This window comes from Fukomys damarensis, unplaced genomic scaffold, assembly GCF_012274545.1.
Source record: "Fukomys damarensis isolate Sample0158 unplaced genomic scaffold, DMR_v1.0_HiC HiC_scaffold_16, whole genome shotgun sequence".
Classification (NCBI taxonomy): domain Eukaryota; kingdom Metazoa; phylum Chordata; class Mammalia; order Rodentia; family Bathyergidae; genus Fukomys; species Fukomys damarensis.
In genome coordinates, this window is record NW_022900928.1 from 16,643,883 (window position 1) to 16,657,867 (window position 13,985).

Here is a 13,985-nt window from a genome sequence, read left to right on the forward strand (position 1 = left end):
AGTATTCATTTCATCCAGTGTACTATAAATTCCTGAAGAACTGGGACAGTATTTCCCAGTAACTAGTTTAGCTTGGCAGACACAGTATAGTCACTTAATATTTGCTGAATGAATGGAAATTCACACAACAGACAACATATACTGAGTGCTTACTATACAACTACTGGCTATTAAATGCTTTACATAGATTGTCTCTTAGGGCATTATAACTGTGAGTGCATGCTATTATTATTCCCCTGTGACAGAGAAGAAGCTGCGGGGTTAATCTGCTTGAGCTTATGGATGCCTATTTACTGGCAGATCTCCCTCAACTGTTTCTTCCTCAGGCAGCCTCCCCCAACCCCCAGAAGTAGGCTGAATCCTGTTACCCATATGCGCTCAGTGCTGCATCCTTTGGCCAGATGCCAGCTACATTTCCCCATTCACCGAATGGTGACAAGATAAATGCCTGCCTCCCTTGTCAGACCCCAGGATGGCTGCCCTACCTGTCCAGTTCACCACAGTGCCCCCAACACCTGACACCTAAGGGTTGCTGATAAATCTCAAAAATGCATGTTTATCCACCAAGGTACCATCTTTGAAGCATCATGTGCTTCCATGGTGCCTGCTTCCCAAGCACACCACAGCCACTGCTGCCTGCTATCACAATGGCCTCCTTACCTGCCTTTTTCACCCTATCAGGCCACGAGTTACAATATGGTACTGAACTGTGTTTTATTTGCTCTGTTTCCCAGCAGCTAATTCGATCTCCTTTTGGCTTAGCTGAATGAATTAAAAAATTCTCAGTGGTCACCACTTAAGTGGAGAACGAAATGTGAGTATCTTGTTTGTAAATGCAGGCAGAACCTGAGTTCGGAAGGCCTTAAATGACTTACCCAAGGTCATAAGGTTGACTTGGGTCTGAAGCCCAGGTCTTCTGATTTCACAATCATAAAAGATCTTGCAAAGTGTCTTTTCTGTCAATTCAAGTCTTAATCTGTACCTGTCATTGGCTCTATGGCCTTGGGTAGCTCTAACACTATACTCATAGAAATGATCCCATAGTTCTGCAGTGAGAATTTCAGAAAACAACATTTATAAAGCCTTTAGGGCACAGTGCCTGAAACTTTCGTCTTCTCACAAACTACCTAGAAAATAATATTTCTAGATTTGTCTTCATGATTGAGATTTCAAAGGAGAAATGAAAACAAAAAATGTTTCAATCAGCCTGTATGTCTGAACGTTACCTCAAAAGACAACAGAGGCAGGCATGATAGTGTACACCTGCAGTCCCAGCACTCAGGAGGCTACGACAGGATGATCACCTTCAGTGAGGCCAGCCTGGCACATAGTAAGTTCAAAGCCAGCCTGAACTATTGAGTGAGAATACAGTAGAAATACTTGGCCAACTTGGCTCAACTGCTATCTCTGTTCTATTCTGTTCTGTCATCACTAGGATGCTCAGATGATTTTATTTTCATAATCCAGGAGTGCTGGCTTAATTTCTGAATTTCTAAGACTACATCTTTTCTAGTGGGTATTTACTGACACCTCTGCACCCCACACATCACAGAGATGTATTTAACTGCTCAATGACTCATTTCGAAGTTAATCTAACCCCAGGAGATCCCTGAACAGGTAGGCCAGCTGAAGTCATGCGTGCTCTTCCTGACAGTTACCTGGTCTTTGTGGGAAACAGGTGCTGTGTCGTTTTCTGGTCATATTTATTCCAGCTGAGATCTCGAGGTCACGTGTCAGGGACTGAGGTATCATCGGGAAGGAGGAAGCTAGCTGTGCACTTAGAGAGTTCTGGTTCTACTATTTAAAGGCCACAGGAGGATGTCCACTTCCAACTGCTTGCCAGAGTGCTACAGTGCTGCTGCCTCATTTCTAAGTAGCAGCAGAAAGCACCTCTGTGACCAGTCTCCCTGGTCCCTGCCAGCACCCACGCTGTGGACTGCTCTGCTTTCACCAAAAGACCATTAGAGATGAGAATACTAATAAACAGCACTGAAAGAACAGGTATTCTAAAACTTCCCCCAGATTGCTGGTCTCTAAATTTTAGAAGCAAAGGGCTCATTTGAGAATCTACTGACATTCTCTCCCTAGAATACACAAAACACCTATGCTAAGCCTATGTTGGCCAAGTGCAGGCCAATCATGTATCTGTGAGCTCTGGGACTCCCCAAGGCTCCTCTGCTAGTCGCCTGTCATTGTGGTTCAGTCCTGGCTCCACACTACCACTATCTGAACAGCTTCAGAAACAAAAAAAAACATGATGCAGGGCCCCAGTTCTGGATTCTGATTGTATTTATCTGGAGTGGTACCTTGACCTCAGATTTTTAAAAAGCCTTCTGGAAGGATCTAACATACAAAAGATTTTAATTTTTAAATCTGATCTATTTAACAGTGGCATAGGGGAGCAAGCTTCTATTGACTCATGTAAGTTCTTGTTAAATATTAAGTTACTTTGTGAGTTGGACAACCCGAGTTTGAAATTGCCTAGGGTGGGGGGTATTTATACCATGGTAACAGGAAAAATGTAAAGGTATAAAACAGGTTTCTGGAATGGGGTGGGGAGCTTGGGAAAGGTGGTTTTTTAAAAACCAATGTATTACTGATTGAGAGCCACTGCCCTAATGGAACCAAAACAACAGGTAAAGAATTCCTATTGTAAGTCTTCTAGTTCTCAATCCTCATGAAAAAGAGTAATAAAGCAGGCCTTCACGGGGCTGAGTATCTGACCACAATACGGCCTTTGTAGCAAAACTGTTTCCACAAAGTTTGAGGTTCTTTTTTTGGGGTGACATTTTCCCTTCAGTTTAATCAAGTAATGTTATTTTTTAAAAACAAGCCTTGTGAAACTCATTACTGCATTTTTATAAGTATATTTTGAGAACAACATCCTTCTTAATAACTTTTTGAAGTTCTCAAGTGAAGTCCCCAAGAGAAACATGTTTCAAAGTTAAATATCGGAGGAAACACCACATATACACACCCCACTGTTCACGGGTCACTGGGGCTTCCCTTCAGGGACCTTGAGTACTTGCTGTCTCTCCCATTCCCTCCAGCTACCTATTAAGTTTGGGCCATATTTTTCAGTCTACAAAGGACATTTTCTTTCAGTTCCTAGTCACTGCACTCCATTCTAATTTATATTTCAATATATATGCTTATATGCCTCTACTTTCTATTTTAGGGAACATTCCTTCTTTCAAGGTCTTGGAAATCCTTCATGAAATGAGTCAAGGTATGTTTGAAGTACGACCCTATCAATCAGCCTTTGTTTTACTTATGGTATCTATTCCACATAGCTGATGAGACAAATGTGACTAACACTAGAATTTTGTAGGGGAACTTAAAATGCACATGCCTGAGTCCTACCCTCAGAGATCCTGACATAATTCACCTAGGACACAGCCTGATGTTTATAAGGTCCCCAGGTCTTTTCAATGTGCAACCCAGAGTTGATAATCCAGGGCCACCACTTTTGTCACCCACCCAAATTCCCATTCTGCCAGCTCAGTAATCCCAGCCAGGTGAGACCCCTTCCCTTCTATGGATTCCAGACCAAATGTGGCCCAAGTGCTTATAGAGGCTGTGAATCAACTGTTAGTGACCATGGAGGGCCCAGGTGACAGTCATGTTCCCTTGGCCAGAGTCTCAATGCCTCCCCAGCCTACTTTCCTCACAGTCAACAGGAGTCTGCCAAGATAGGAAAGAGACAAAACCGTTACCAATAAAATTGTGAAGTTTTCCAAAACACTGTTCATCATATATTTCTCTGGTAAGTGTTTGAGCTTGTGGATGAAGTTGATCATATATTCACACATTGGGGAGCGGTTTATTCGGTATACAAATCGGCCATTCTCGAACCTTGCATACTCCGTCTAGGAGGACAAAAGGATTTGAACATGTTCACACTTGTGACTTCAAAATGCCAGGAACAGCCATTGCAGCCATACCTTGGTACTTGACTGCTTTGAAACTCCTTGAATTTCGTACTTCACACCTTTTTTTTTGGGCGGGGGGTACCAGGGATCGAACTCAGGGCCTGGCGCTTACCAGGCAGACGCTGTGCCACTGAGCTAAATACTTGGCTCCTAATACATTTTGATGCAAAAATTTTGTCTAGGTTTTGTCAAGCTAAAACTTGTCAGTGTTGATGTGACTTGCTGCTACCCTTCCTAGCCTATACAATGTTTGTTACTTAGTTAAAACAAAAAACAAAAAACTTAACTGCAAATTATGCCATATATACAATCCACTATTTTTCTGGAATTAAAAAAAAAAGGTAAAAAGATGGTAGCTAATGAATATTTTCATTATTTTTTTTATCAGTACATTTGTGGTACCTAATGTTTATATGCCTTGTGGGAAACTGGTACATAAAAAACAAAACAAAACTTGTAGCATCCTGCTTAGTAATTGTCTACCTGAAGGAGATCTGTGAGAATAAGGCCCAGAAAGTTAGAACTGTTCAAAGAAACTAAAGAAACCCTTCTCTGTGATAAGCCCTCCCAAACTAACAATAGTACAACTCATTTCTCAAACGCAGGAAAAACCGGTTACTTTGAACTGATTTTGAGGCCCTGGATAGGGAGAGGAAGTAAGGAAGGAAAGAGGGAAGGACTAATCTACACACAGTTTGGAGACTCCAAGAAAGTTCTTAAATCCAAGAAATACTTCCAGATAATTAAAATGACCAAAAAAAAAAAAAAGAAAAGGACTTTATAAGCTCCATAAAGAGCAGTGAGAAGGAAAATACATCTAAAATTATGGGACAAAATAAAATTTTATTTGATGAAACTTAGTGAAGCAGTCTCATATTTCATCATTAATAATGAAAAACTGCAGAATAGGTACACATTAAACAATTTTTTAAAAGACCCACAAAAGAAAACCAAATCACAAAGAAATAAAAGAAAACCAGGAATGAGAAATTAATAATGATAAAAGCTCAAATCAATGAAACAAATTTAAAATGTGGACAGAATGCATTTTAAAACTGGTTCTTTAATAAGTCACACATGTGTAAATACTGAATAGTTTCTCTGATGTGAATAATCTGCAATAATACATAAGATCCTAATAAGATTACTGACATTTAGAAATGGGAAGAAAGGAGCTAAAGGTGTAGGGAAGGTGGGATGGGTAGGGGAAGGGTAATAAGGGAAAAGAAAAAAATGAGATAATGAAAAGATGGAAATAAAGTGTTTGCAGATGGGGAGGGGAGGAGGGGGTGAAGGGAGGGCAAGGGTAAGGGGAAAAAATGAGAATCAAGACTTGTCATGTGGAGGTACAAGATCCCAACAATGAATATAACTGTACTGTATCCCTAAAATGTACCAATAAACTCAATTAAAGCTGAAAAAAAATTAAAAAAAAACTGGTTCTTTAAAGAAAAAAACTGTACTGTACCTAAAATGTACCAATAAACTCAATTAAAGCTGAAAAAAAATTAAAAAAAAACTGGTTCTTTAAAGAGACAAAATAAACTCTTACACACTTAAAAAAAGGAGAAAAGAAAGAAAAGTAGCAAAACAGCAATTACAGTAGAGATTAGAAGAAGGTATGACACATAACTTTAGGGGAACAAAGCAACAGAGAGAAAACACACACTGCAAACACTGAACCCTAAAAAAGCAGAGGATGCCGAGAACACTACCTGTGGAAAGGACAAGGATTAGGTACCTGTTTAGCGATCGACCCCTGGAAAGGAGATGGAGGTGTCGAAGGACACGATGTTACAGTCAGGCAGGGTGAGCTCAAGCGATCTGATTTACATTGGTGACTACGCTAACACCAAGGTGTTTGGTTCTTGAAAAATGCCAAGCAAGACTTTAAGGGTTGTCACCACAAAAAAGGGACTACATATGGGAATTAGCTCAATTCCGCCACTCCACAATGTATGCGATATTTCAAAATATTACAATGTACGTGACGAAATTAATTTGTTCATTAAAATTAATTAATTAATAACATGCTAAAAAAGGCACGAAGATCAAATTGTTTCACAGGAAAGCTTTATGTAACTTTTAAAAGAAGTTATTAACAATTTCAACTATGATAGGCCTCCCAAAAGATAACATCTCAATTCTTTTTATGAAGTAAATGCACATTCAATATTGAAATTTGATAAAGAGATTATAAAAAAAAAGTATAGCCTAATATCTACCTCTTAGAAGATGTAAAAATCTTACATGAAATATCGGCAAGCAGAGGCAGCAATGTATCTGAAGTGAGGTTTTCTTCAGAGCACTGCGGGGTTCAAATTCACAAGCTATACTGACTCAGCCTATGTGAAAACCTGGAGAAAAATCATGTGGCAAGAACTGCCGAAAGGTCACTGCAAAAATAACTTAGCTATTCCTAAGAAAAATCCCAGGTAAAACAGAAAAGAAAGCAGTTTAATATAAAAGGCAACAGTAAGTACAATACTAAATGGCAAACTGCCAAAAACCATCGCTAACATCATAGCCACACAAGGAGACCTACCATCACCGTTTCTTCCAGTGTGTGGGTCAGGTTTTTAAATTACTGTTTCTCATTTTTCATTTAACTCTCCCCTTTAATTTCCAGTCAGTCTCTAAATTCCATTCACAATTCTTACTGAGGCTAGCTCCTGATACCTACACTTAAGTGACAATCAAATCTACTCACTTGGAACTTTGGCTTTACTGACCCAATCCCCACCCACCCTGAGTTCAGCAAGACGAGAGAGCCAGGCCTTAACAAACACCTTCCCCACAAGGCATCCTCTCTCACAGTGCAGTGAAAAGCCTCTGCCACTGTCAGACTAGACTCCTAGTCCTAAGAGGTCTGGACCTACTGCAAACTAAGAGCACGCATTAACAAGGACTGACTGGGGGGCAGGTAGAAGACACTGGAAAGGACAACTTTTCTGGGGGGATGGTAATGGGTACTGAATTCAGGACCTTGCACTTGGGAGGCAGATATCATGGAAAGCACAACTTTAAAGGGAACAACAACAGGAAATCCCAACACTATGGGAGGCAGAGGCAGGAGGATCACAAGTTTGAGCCCACAACAGGCAACTTAGGGAGACTCTGTCTTAAAATTAAAAAAGGCTGGGAATGTAACTCAATGCAAGGGTCTTGGGTTCAGTCTCTACTACTGCAATCAATCATCAATCAACCAAATAAATCCTGATAATACAATCATGTAATTCTTTAATAGGAGAGAGACAGAAAGGTAAAAGCTGTAATATAGAATTAAATGCATTTAAAACAATTAAAAGGAAGAGAATGGAAATGGCAAAAAGCAACAATATCAAACTCAAGATGCTAGCGTTTTAGAAGGCAGCTGCCAATCAGCTGCGGACCACACTGAGAGTTCTCCACAGTGCCTAGGTGTGCCTGGACCTGCGGGTCAGTGCCAAGGCCCATCTTGACCCACTTCCCTCCCAGAGGCCCCAGGAAGCTTCACAGCAAGGTGACCAGGTAGCTGGATGGTGCCAACTCTGGACACAGAGGGGGCTTCCTACCGGCTTTCAAGTGCTTCCGAATCATTCTGCCTTACAGAAGTAACAGAGGAAAGACTGAGGAAAGGGTAGGGAAAGGAGAAATCAAAAAGTGCAACTCTCTGCTTCTATGAACTTGAAGGAAAGGCAGCTGCTGCTCTGGAATTAAGTTTCTGATCTGCAGAGACCAACTTACCTCTACTTTTTCTACTACTTGCTTCCCAAAGGAGCACACTTTGGTGGAACAGGTGACCGTCATATTTTCAGAACTCTCATATTGACTGGTTACACCATAAAAAGCCCCAGCATCATCTTGAATATTGCAGTTTAGGTCAGCCTGTTGGAAAGGAAATGGGGTGGGTTATTTTCTCATTCAGGTGTCATAGTGACAAGCAGTAGTACCAGGGAAAGGTGCCCAGGGGCTTGGGAGGTGGCTCAGAGATGCCCCTCTAGAAACAAGTGTCCAGCGGTCACTTTCCATAGAGGGTGCTGACCTGGAAAGTCCTTTCTGGAAATCACCTGCTCCTTGTATCTATTCTGTTTTACTTTCTTACATTCAGTGACAGAAAAACATTGTTTCTTGCAACAAAATATCCACAGGTCTCTGAGAGGGATGCATGCAGAGAGCAGGATGTGAATTCACATTCACTAACTTTTAGAGCCTGAAAAAGAACAAGACTATGAGACTTCCCAGCCAACTAGCCATGTGTTATGTAAGTCAAACAGAAACTTTACTAGAAATCCCATCATATGGAGTGGGAAAAATGTCTCACAAAGACACACTAAATAAGTGCCACACATTCCACACACTTTTCTCAAGTACCTGATGCTAGATCCTCAACAGGACTTGGCTACAACTTAATGTTGGGACATAGGTACATAAAATAACTACCAGATGGGTAGATGGTAAATACTGCATCACACACGCCAGAATGCAAACAATGGAAGGCAATGCTTCCAACAAGGGCACAATCAAGGGATGGTTAAGATGGCGACATGCAGAGAAGGGCTGAGGGAATGGTGGGAAGAACCCAGAATGGCGGTGAGAATAAGTAAGGGTGCGGATTGTGTATGGTCTCTGCAGAGGACGAGGTCTGTTGGAGATGGGGCCGCTGCAGTATTAGGGTCACCGCTATGATCTGAACATGTCCCCCAAATTTGTGTGTTGGAAACTCAATCCCCTAAGCAACAGCGTTGGGTGACGGAGCCTCTTGAGAAGTATGTAGGATTCTGCTCTCACAAGCTAACTAACAATGGCTCCCAGGAACAAGCGGCCTCTCTCTTACCCTTCTGCCTTCCACATTGTGAGACTGCAGTGAGGCTTCATCAGATGCTGGCTCCTCGAACTTGGCCTTCCAGACCCCAGAAATGTGAGGAATAGATTTCTGTTCTTCTGTCTGTGGAACCCCATCTTAGCATCACAGTGGCAGCCTGTCACTAACTACCTACTCATTCCCTCCCACATACCAGGCACCGTGTGGAGAGCTGCGGAGAAGAGTGAGCAAAGACTGGGCCAGTGCCTGCTGTCCTGGGGCTAATGATTTAATAAGGCAGGCAACAGGGTGAGGGGCAGCCGCACCAAGAGAGGCACAGGGGGACAGGAACAAACAGTGGGGAGGAACTCTCGGATGCTCTGCAGCTTGGATCCAAAGAAAGAGGATGTGGTTAGGCAAGAATAGCATTTCCTAAAAGAGAAACCAGCCCCGCAAAGCAGGACTGCAAAAGGGTAGGTGGGATGGAGACAGTGAAGGAGAGCGCATGGCACAGGAGCTGGGAGAAAGGAGGGTCAGGTCTTCCATTCTGAGACCAAAGGGAACGAGGAGTTCCCAGCATACAGGATAGCAGCAGTGACTGCTAATGTGATCAGATCCGAGAGCCATCTCTAACCGTAATTTGGAGAAGACTGGGAAGAGAGAAAGAATGTGAATGTGTGGACACAGAAATGCAAGCCAGTACCACCATCCAAATGCAAGAGGATGATATGTGGAATAGAATAATGGCTCTTGAGACAGGTAGGTGGATTTGATACTCAAATGGGACTTTCTATTTTGTGAGAGTCAGCACAGTTGGACTAGCTAACTTCAATACCTCGTCAGGTACTAACTACCATGAAGATACGAATCATCCCGAATATTTTTATTTTTTAATCCTATATATTTTTAAATAAAGACTTGCATTTGAATTTCTTTTTTTGCATTGAATACAGGAACATGTCCACCCCCTTTGGCAAAACTTCACGTTTTCTGCCTTAAAAGAGAGAACCATGTACTCCATACATTCCCCTGTTCACCTCATGCGCCAAGAAATCCCAAGCTCAATTTACTGTTTGACTACAGTAATTCCTGGTCCCAGATGCTTCTAACAGTCTCTAACAACTAGTGCGACGCTCCTTTCACTGGTTTCCAATCTGCTGCTCCTTGCTCTTGTCTGGTTTTACACCATTCATAAATGTAGTAAGTGGTCTCATATTTTGCTCTTTGGAACCGCACGGGGCATCAGTCATAAATAAATAATGGCATCCACAGGTACATTCCTCTCACTTTCAAAGGTTTAACCTTTTGCTCTACAGAAGAGTAGCAAAGTGGGAAACAAGGCCTTTCCCTGGCTGCAATCGGCGCCTGGCTTCCCAAGCTGCACTGTAGCGGCCAGAGAGAAAAGCACCCTGACATCCAGACACCGGGGAGCTGGGAGCACAGATTTGGCAGCAGGCTGCACCCACGGGAGCTGCAGGAACCACCAGGGCCCCGTTCTGATCACCTCCTGGGCCATATGGCCCTACAAGTGTTAAGAATCTGTGGTGGTGGGATTATCAGCGATGTTCTTTTTATCAGCTGGGACTTACATGCTCTTTCTACTATAAAGTTTGTCAAATGATCTCAGCATTTTTTAAAAACTAAGTTTCAGTGTATATGCTAAGTAAAGGGGACAGAAATTTGTAAAACGGGTGTAAAACTTCCCTTCTACCTATGAAATTGTCCACCTCATCAGAAGTAACCGGCGCTCTCCATCTCTCTAGGTCCTCTGAGAGATACTTAGTAGATATTCAAGAGTATATATTTTTTGCACAAACAGCACAACTATATTCACTTTTCTAAATCTTGCTTTATAATAATCCATCTTAAAACTTGAATAATACTGACATCTGGACAGTCATTTAAAAAATACAAACAGCTCCACCATAAATTATGTTCTCCTGGTTAGTATTTAGGATGTTTTCCAACAATGCAGTAATAACAAATTTATGTTGAGCAGGAAAGGTGGCTATCAGTTATTTCTAAAAAAACTTCAACTTTAAGAAACTTGTAGCTTTGAAAAGGAGTAATAGTGTTATGAAGACTTTGTGTGTTAATATTGTAATTTAAACAAACTTTAAAAAATATCAAATTGTTTTGAAAGACTGGTCAAGGACCCAAGCAATTTGGTGTTTGTGGTGTAAGAAGGGACATATGGGAGGAAACACAGGAAGTAAATGATGGGAGCGAGGAGGCAGGAAAGTAAAGAGTGAAGTCATTATTAAAAAGTATCAATCTCAGCCTGCATGGGGGCACACACTTTAATCCCAGCTCTCTGGAAGGCTGAGGCAAGTCTGTGACATAGTGAGACCCTGTCTTAAAATAAATAAAAAACAGGGATGAAACCTCAGTACAAAAGCACTGCGTTCAATCCGTAGTTCTATAAAGAGAAAGTGTCAGCCTCCAGTTACTTAAAATACACAAAATAAACTGAACACACAATTTCAGACCATTAATCATTAACCAAGTTTAGGCTGGTATTCAGCACAGTCCTGAGCTGCTAAAGATTTCATAACTGTCACATTTCCATCCTTATGAGTTTGTCTGCAGAAGTCAAAGTAGCTGTCTGGTAGCAGTGGCAAATTTGACAACTAAAGTGGATCATTATTTCTATTAGTAATCGGCACTCTGTTTCAGCTGTTTAAAACTGCAAACACAGACTACAAAAGGAGAAACAGAATGAGAACTGAAGTAACCAAGTTCTTTATCTTCCCCATCACTGGGTGATGTGATTGCTCTCACACACATCTGTTTTAAGGAGTGGAAGACGTAGCGCAATGGGGGCTGTTGACTAACTGCACCTGAAGCCTGTTGGAAGGATTCCAAACCACCAAGACCTTCCTCTGGAAATGGATTCTACTTTGTATCCATGTGGATCACTAAAGGATAAGTAATACTGGATCCAAACGGAAACTTGATTGTATCAACCATACCGCTTGGTAGCTACCAGGAGATTGTTGTGATGTATTTTTGGGTGTGTGTGGGTGGGTCAGGGATGTGTGGCTCTTGCCTCTCAGGTGCTGTTCCACTGCTCTGCTCCCTGGCTGCCAAAAATTAAGCAGCTTAGCTCCACTACACTCTTCTACCATGCCTGTCTTGTAGCCAGCTTACCGGGACTAAGCTCCTGAACTTCAATTATTTAGGACTTTGACAACAAAGGATTTGAGGAATATTTTAATCAATGACATTAATTAGCACTGTGGGTACACTGTAATGATAAAAAGATAGTTTGTTTTTTTTTGTACCGAGGATTGAATTCAGGACCTTGTGCTTGCGAGTCAGGTGGCAGAACCACTGAGCTAAAATCCCCAGCCCTATAAAAAAAGTAGTTTTAAAAAATAGTTTGCTATTTTTTATAAAGAATGGTTTTACCCTACAGATAACTTGGTAGTGGGCTGTATCTGGGTCAGATAAGTTGAAGCACCTTACCTCTGCTTCACCACTCTCTCAGAACTCCCAAACAATGTGAGCCCAGTTTTAATCTGGAAGAGGTGATCTGTGGCTATGATGACATGAATTATGAAAAGTTACTAAAGAATATCCATTATGAAAACCTACTGCCAGAAACCATGTCACCAGAATTGTAGCATCACAGTTTTACTTCAGTATGTCTCCTGAAACTGGCTCTGTAAATCTGCTAGTGAACCAGCACCCAGATGAAGACATAGAAGTCCCCCAGATATGCTCCCTCTGGGTCACAATCACCCCCAGACCTCAAGGATGACCATGATCCTAAAGCATTATACCTTAGCTTTTGTTGAACTTGTTTTGTAAATACATGGACTTGTATAGTGTTTAGTTTTGTTTCCCAACCACTTTATCTGTCTTATCTTGTTTCCCCACCACAGATTTATCCATGTGCATGCTCGTTCCTTCATCCTCATTATTGTTCATTCCGCTGAACAAAAATGTCTTGATCTGTCCATTCCATTACTCTCGGAGATTTGTGGTGTCGCCAAATTGCACCTACTATGAATGTTCGCGGGTGTCCTGTGTGTTTCTGGGGGGACTGTGAGTGCACAGTCATGAAGTCCATGTGCATCTTAGCCTTCTTGTAGGTAAGAGGAATCGATTATTCTTGAATTATTTTGCTTTTTTTCTATTTTTCATATTACGATTTGGGGGAAGTTTATACTTAAATGTCAGTATAAACTTAACAGGTTACATTTTAAAAGGCTCCCCAACTAATGGTAAATAACCAATCTGCTACCACAACTGCTATGGAATCGCCCTTGAACACGGAAAACAATCATGCAGCCATCCAATCACATTGTAGCTGCTCTTCAGAAATTTTCTAGGAGGAGATATTTTCATGTGGAAGATAATTATCTGTCAGCTGATGAGATCAGAACCATTCCAGAAAGAAATTCGGTCACTGACTCCCATGGAGCAAAAGTAATACCAAAGAATACTGGCATAAAATCAACAACCACGGAGGTGAGCTCTGCAGAGCTCAATGCTCACCATCTGACCACCCCACCCAGCTGAAAAGACAGGGTGGAAGCAAACCTATTTCTTGTCCTTTTGAAGGCAAGAAAATAAGAAAGAAATGCACTGATCTTAGATTCAAATTATTTCTGCTTGATCAGCTTTTATCGACCACGGACCATGAAGTGTATTCTAAAAGCAAATACATACAAAAATCCAAGGAACACCTAAAACCCAGAAAATGTATCTTCTGTGCGCACACACACACACACACACACACACTGAACACAGGCCATATTCTGCACGGAGAGGGCCAGGTCTGAAACACTCACCAATGTGGGTGAGGAGGCAGGCATGCAAGGGGACGGCCCCTTCTAGGGAAGGTCCCAGCCTGCCCACGTATGAATCATGAATCAAGTTCACAGGCTTTCTTCTACCTTCCAATGCAGAAAGCCTTTGTATACCTTCCAGACCTGCACTGCCCAATGGATAAATTCTCAGGCACAGGAAAACATTACTTCACTGACTCTACTGGATGTCAACTGTTTCATAGCTCTCCTTCTTATCAAATGTTCTTTCTCATGTGGCTGTCACAAATGGCTGCAAATTTAGCAGCATGTAACACTAACTGATCTTGTACTTTGGTAGTCAGAATTCAACTTGTCAGGCTAAGACCAAGGTACTGGATGGAGGGCTGTTTCTTTCTGGAGGCTCTGGGAGCCTTGCCTCTTCCAGCTCTGAATTTGTTTTGCTTCCATCTTCCACCATTTTTTTTTTTTTTTTTTTTTTTTTTTTTTTTTTTT

The 13,985-nt window shown here is 41.6% G+C and overlaps 1 protein-coding gene across 4 annotated transcripts in view; it reads right to left on the reverse strand.

The window, feature by feature from the left end:
- Tead1 (TEA domain transcription factor 1) overlaps positions 1 to 13,985 on the reverse strand; it is a 163,027-nt gene that overhangs the window by 6,936 nt on the left and 142,106 nt on the right. For all 4 annotated transcript variants that reach the window (XM_010615250.2, XM_033764134.1, XM_010615249.3 and 1 more), the window contains 2 exons: positions 7,659 to 7,799; positions 3,717 to 3,869 (listed from right to left, as the gene is read on the reverse strand). In XM_010615250.2, the coding sequence (XP_010613552.1) occupies positions 3,717 to 3,869; positions 7,659 to 7,799 (294 nt within the window). The remainder of the gene's footprint in view (positions 1 to 3,716; positions 3,870 to 7,658; positions 7,800 to 13,985) is intronic.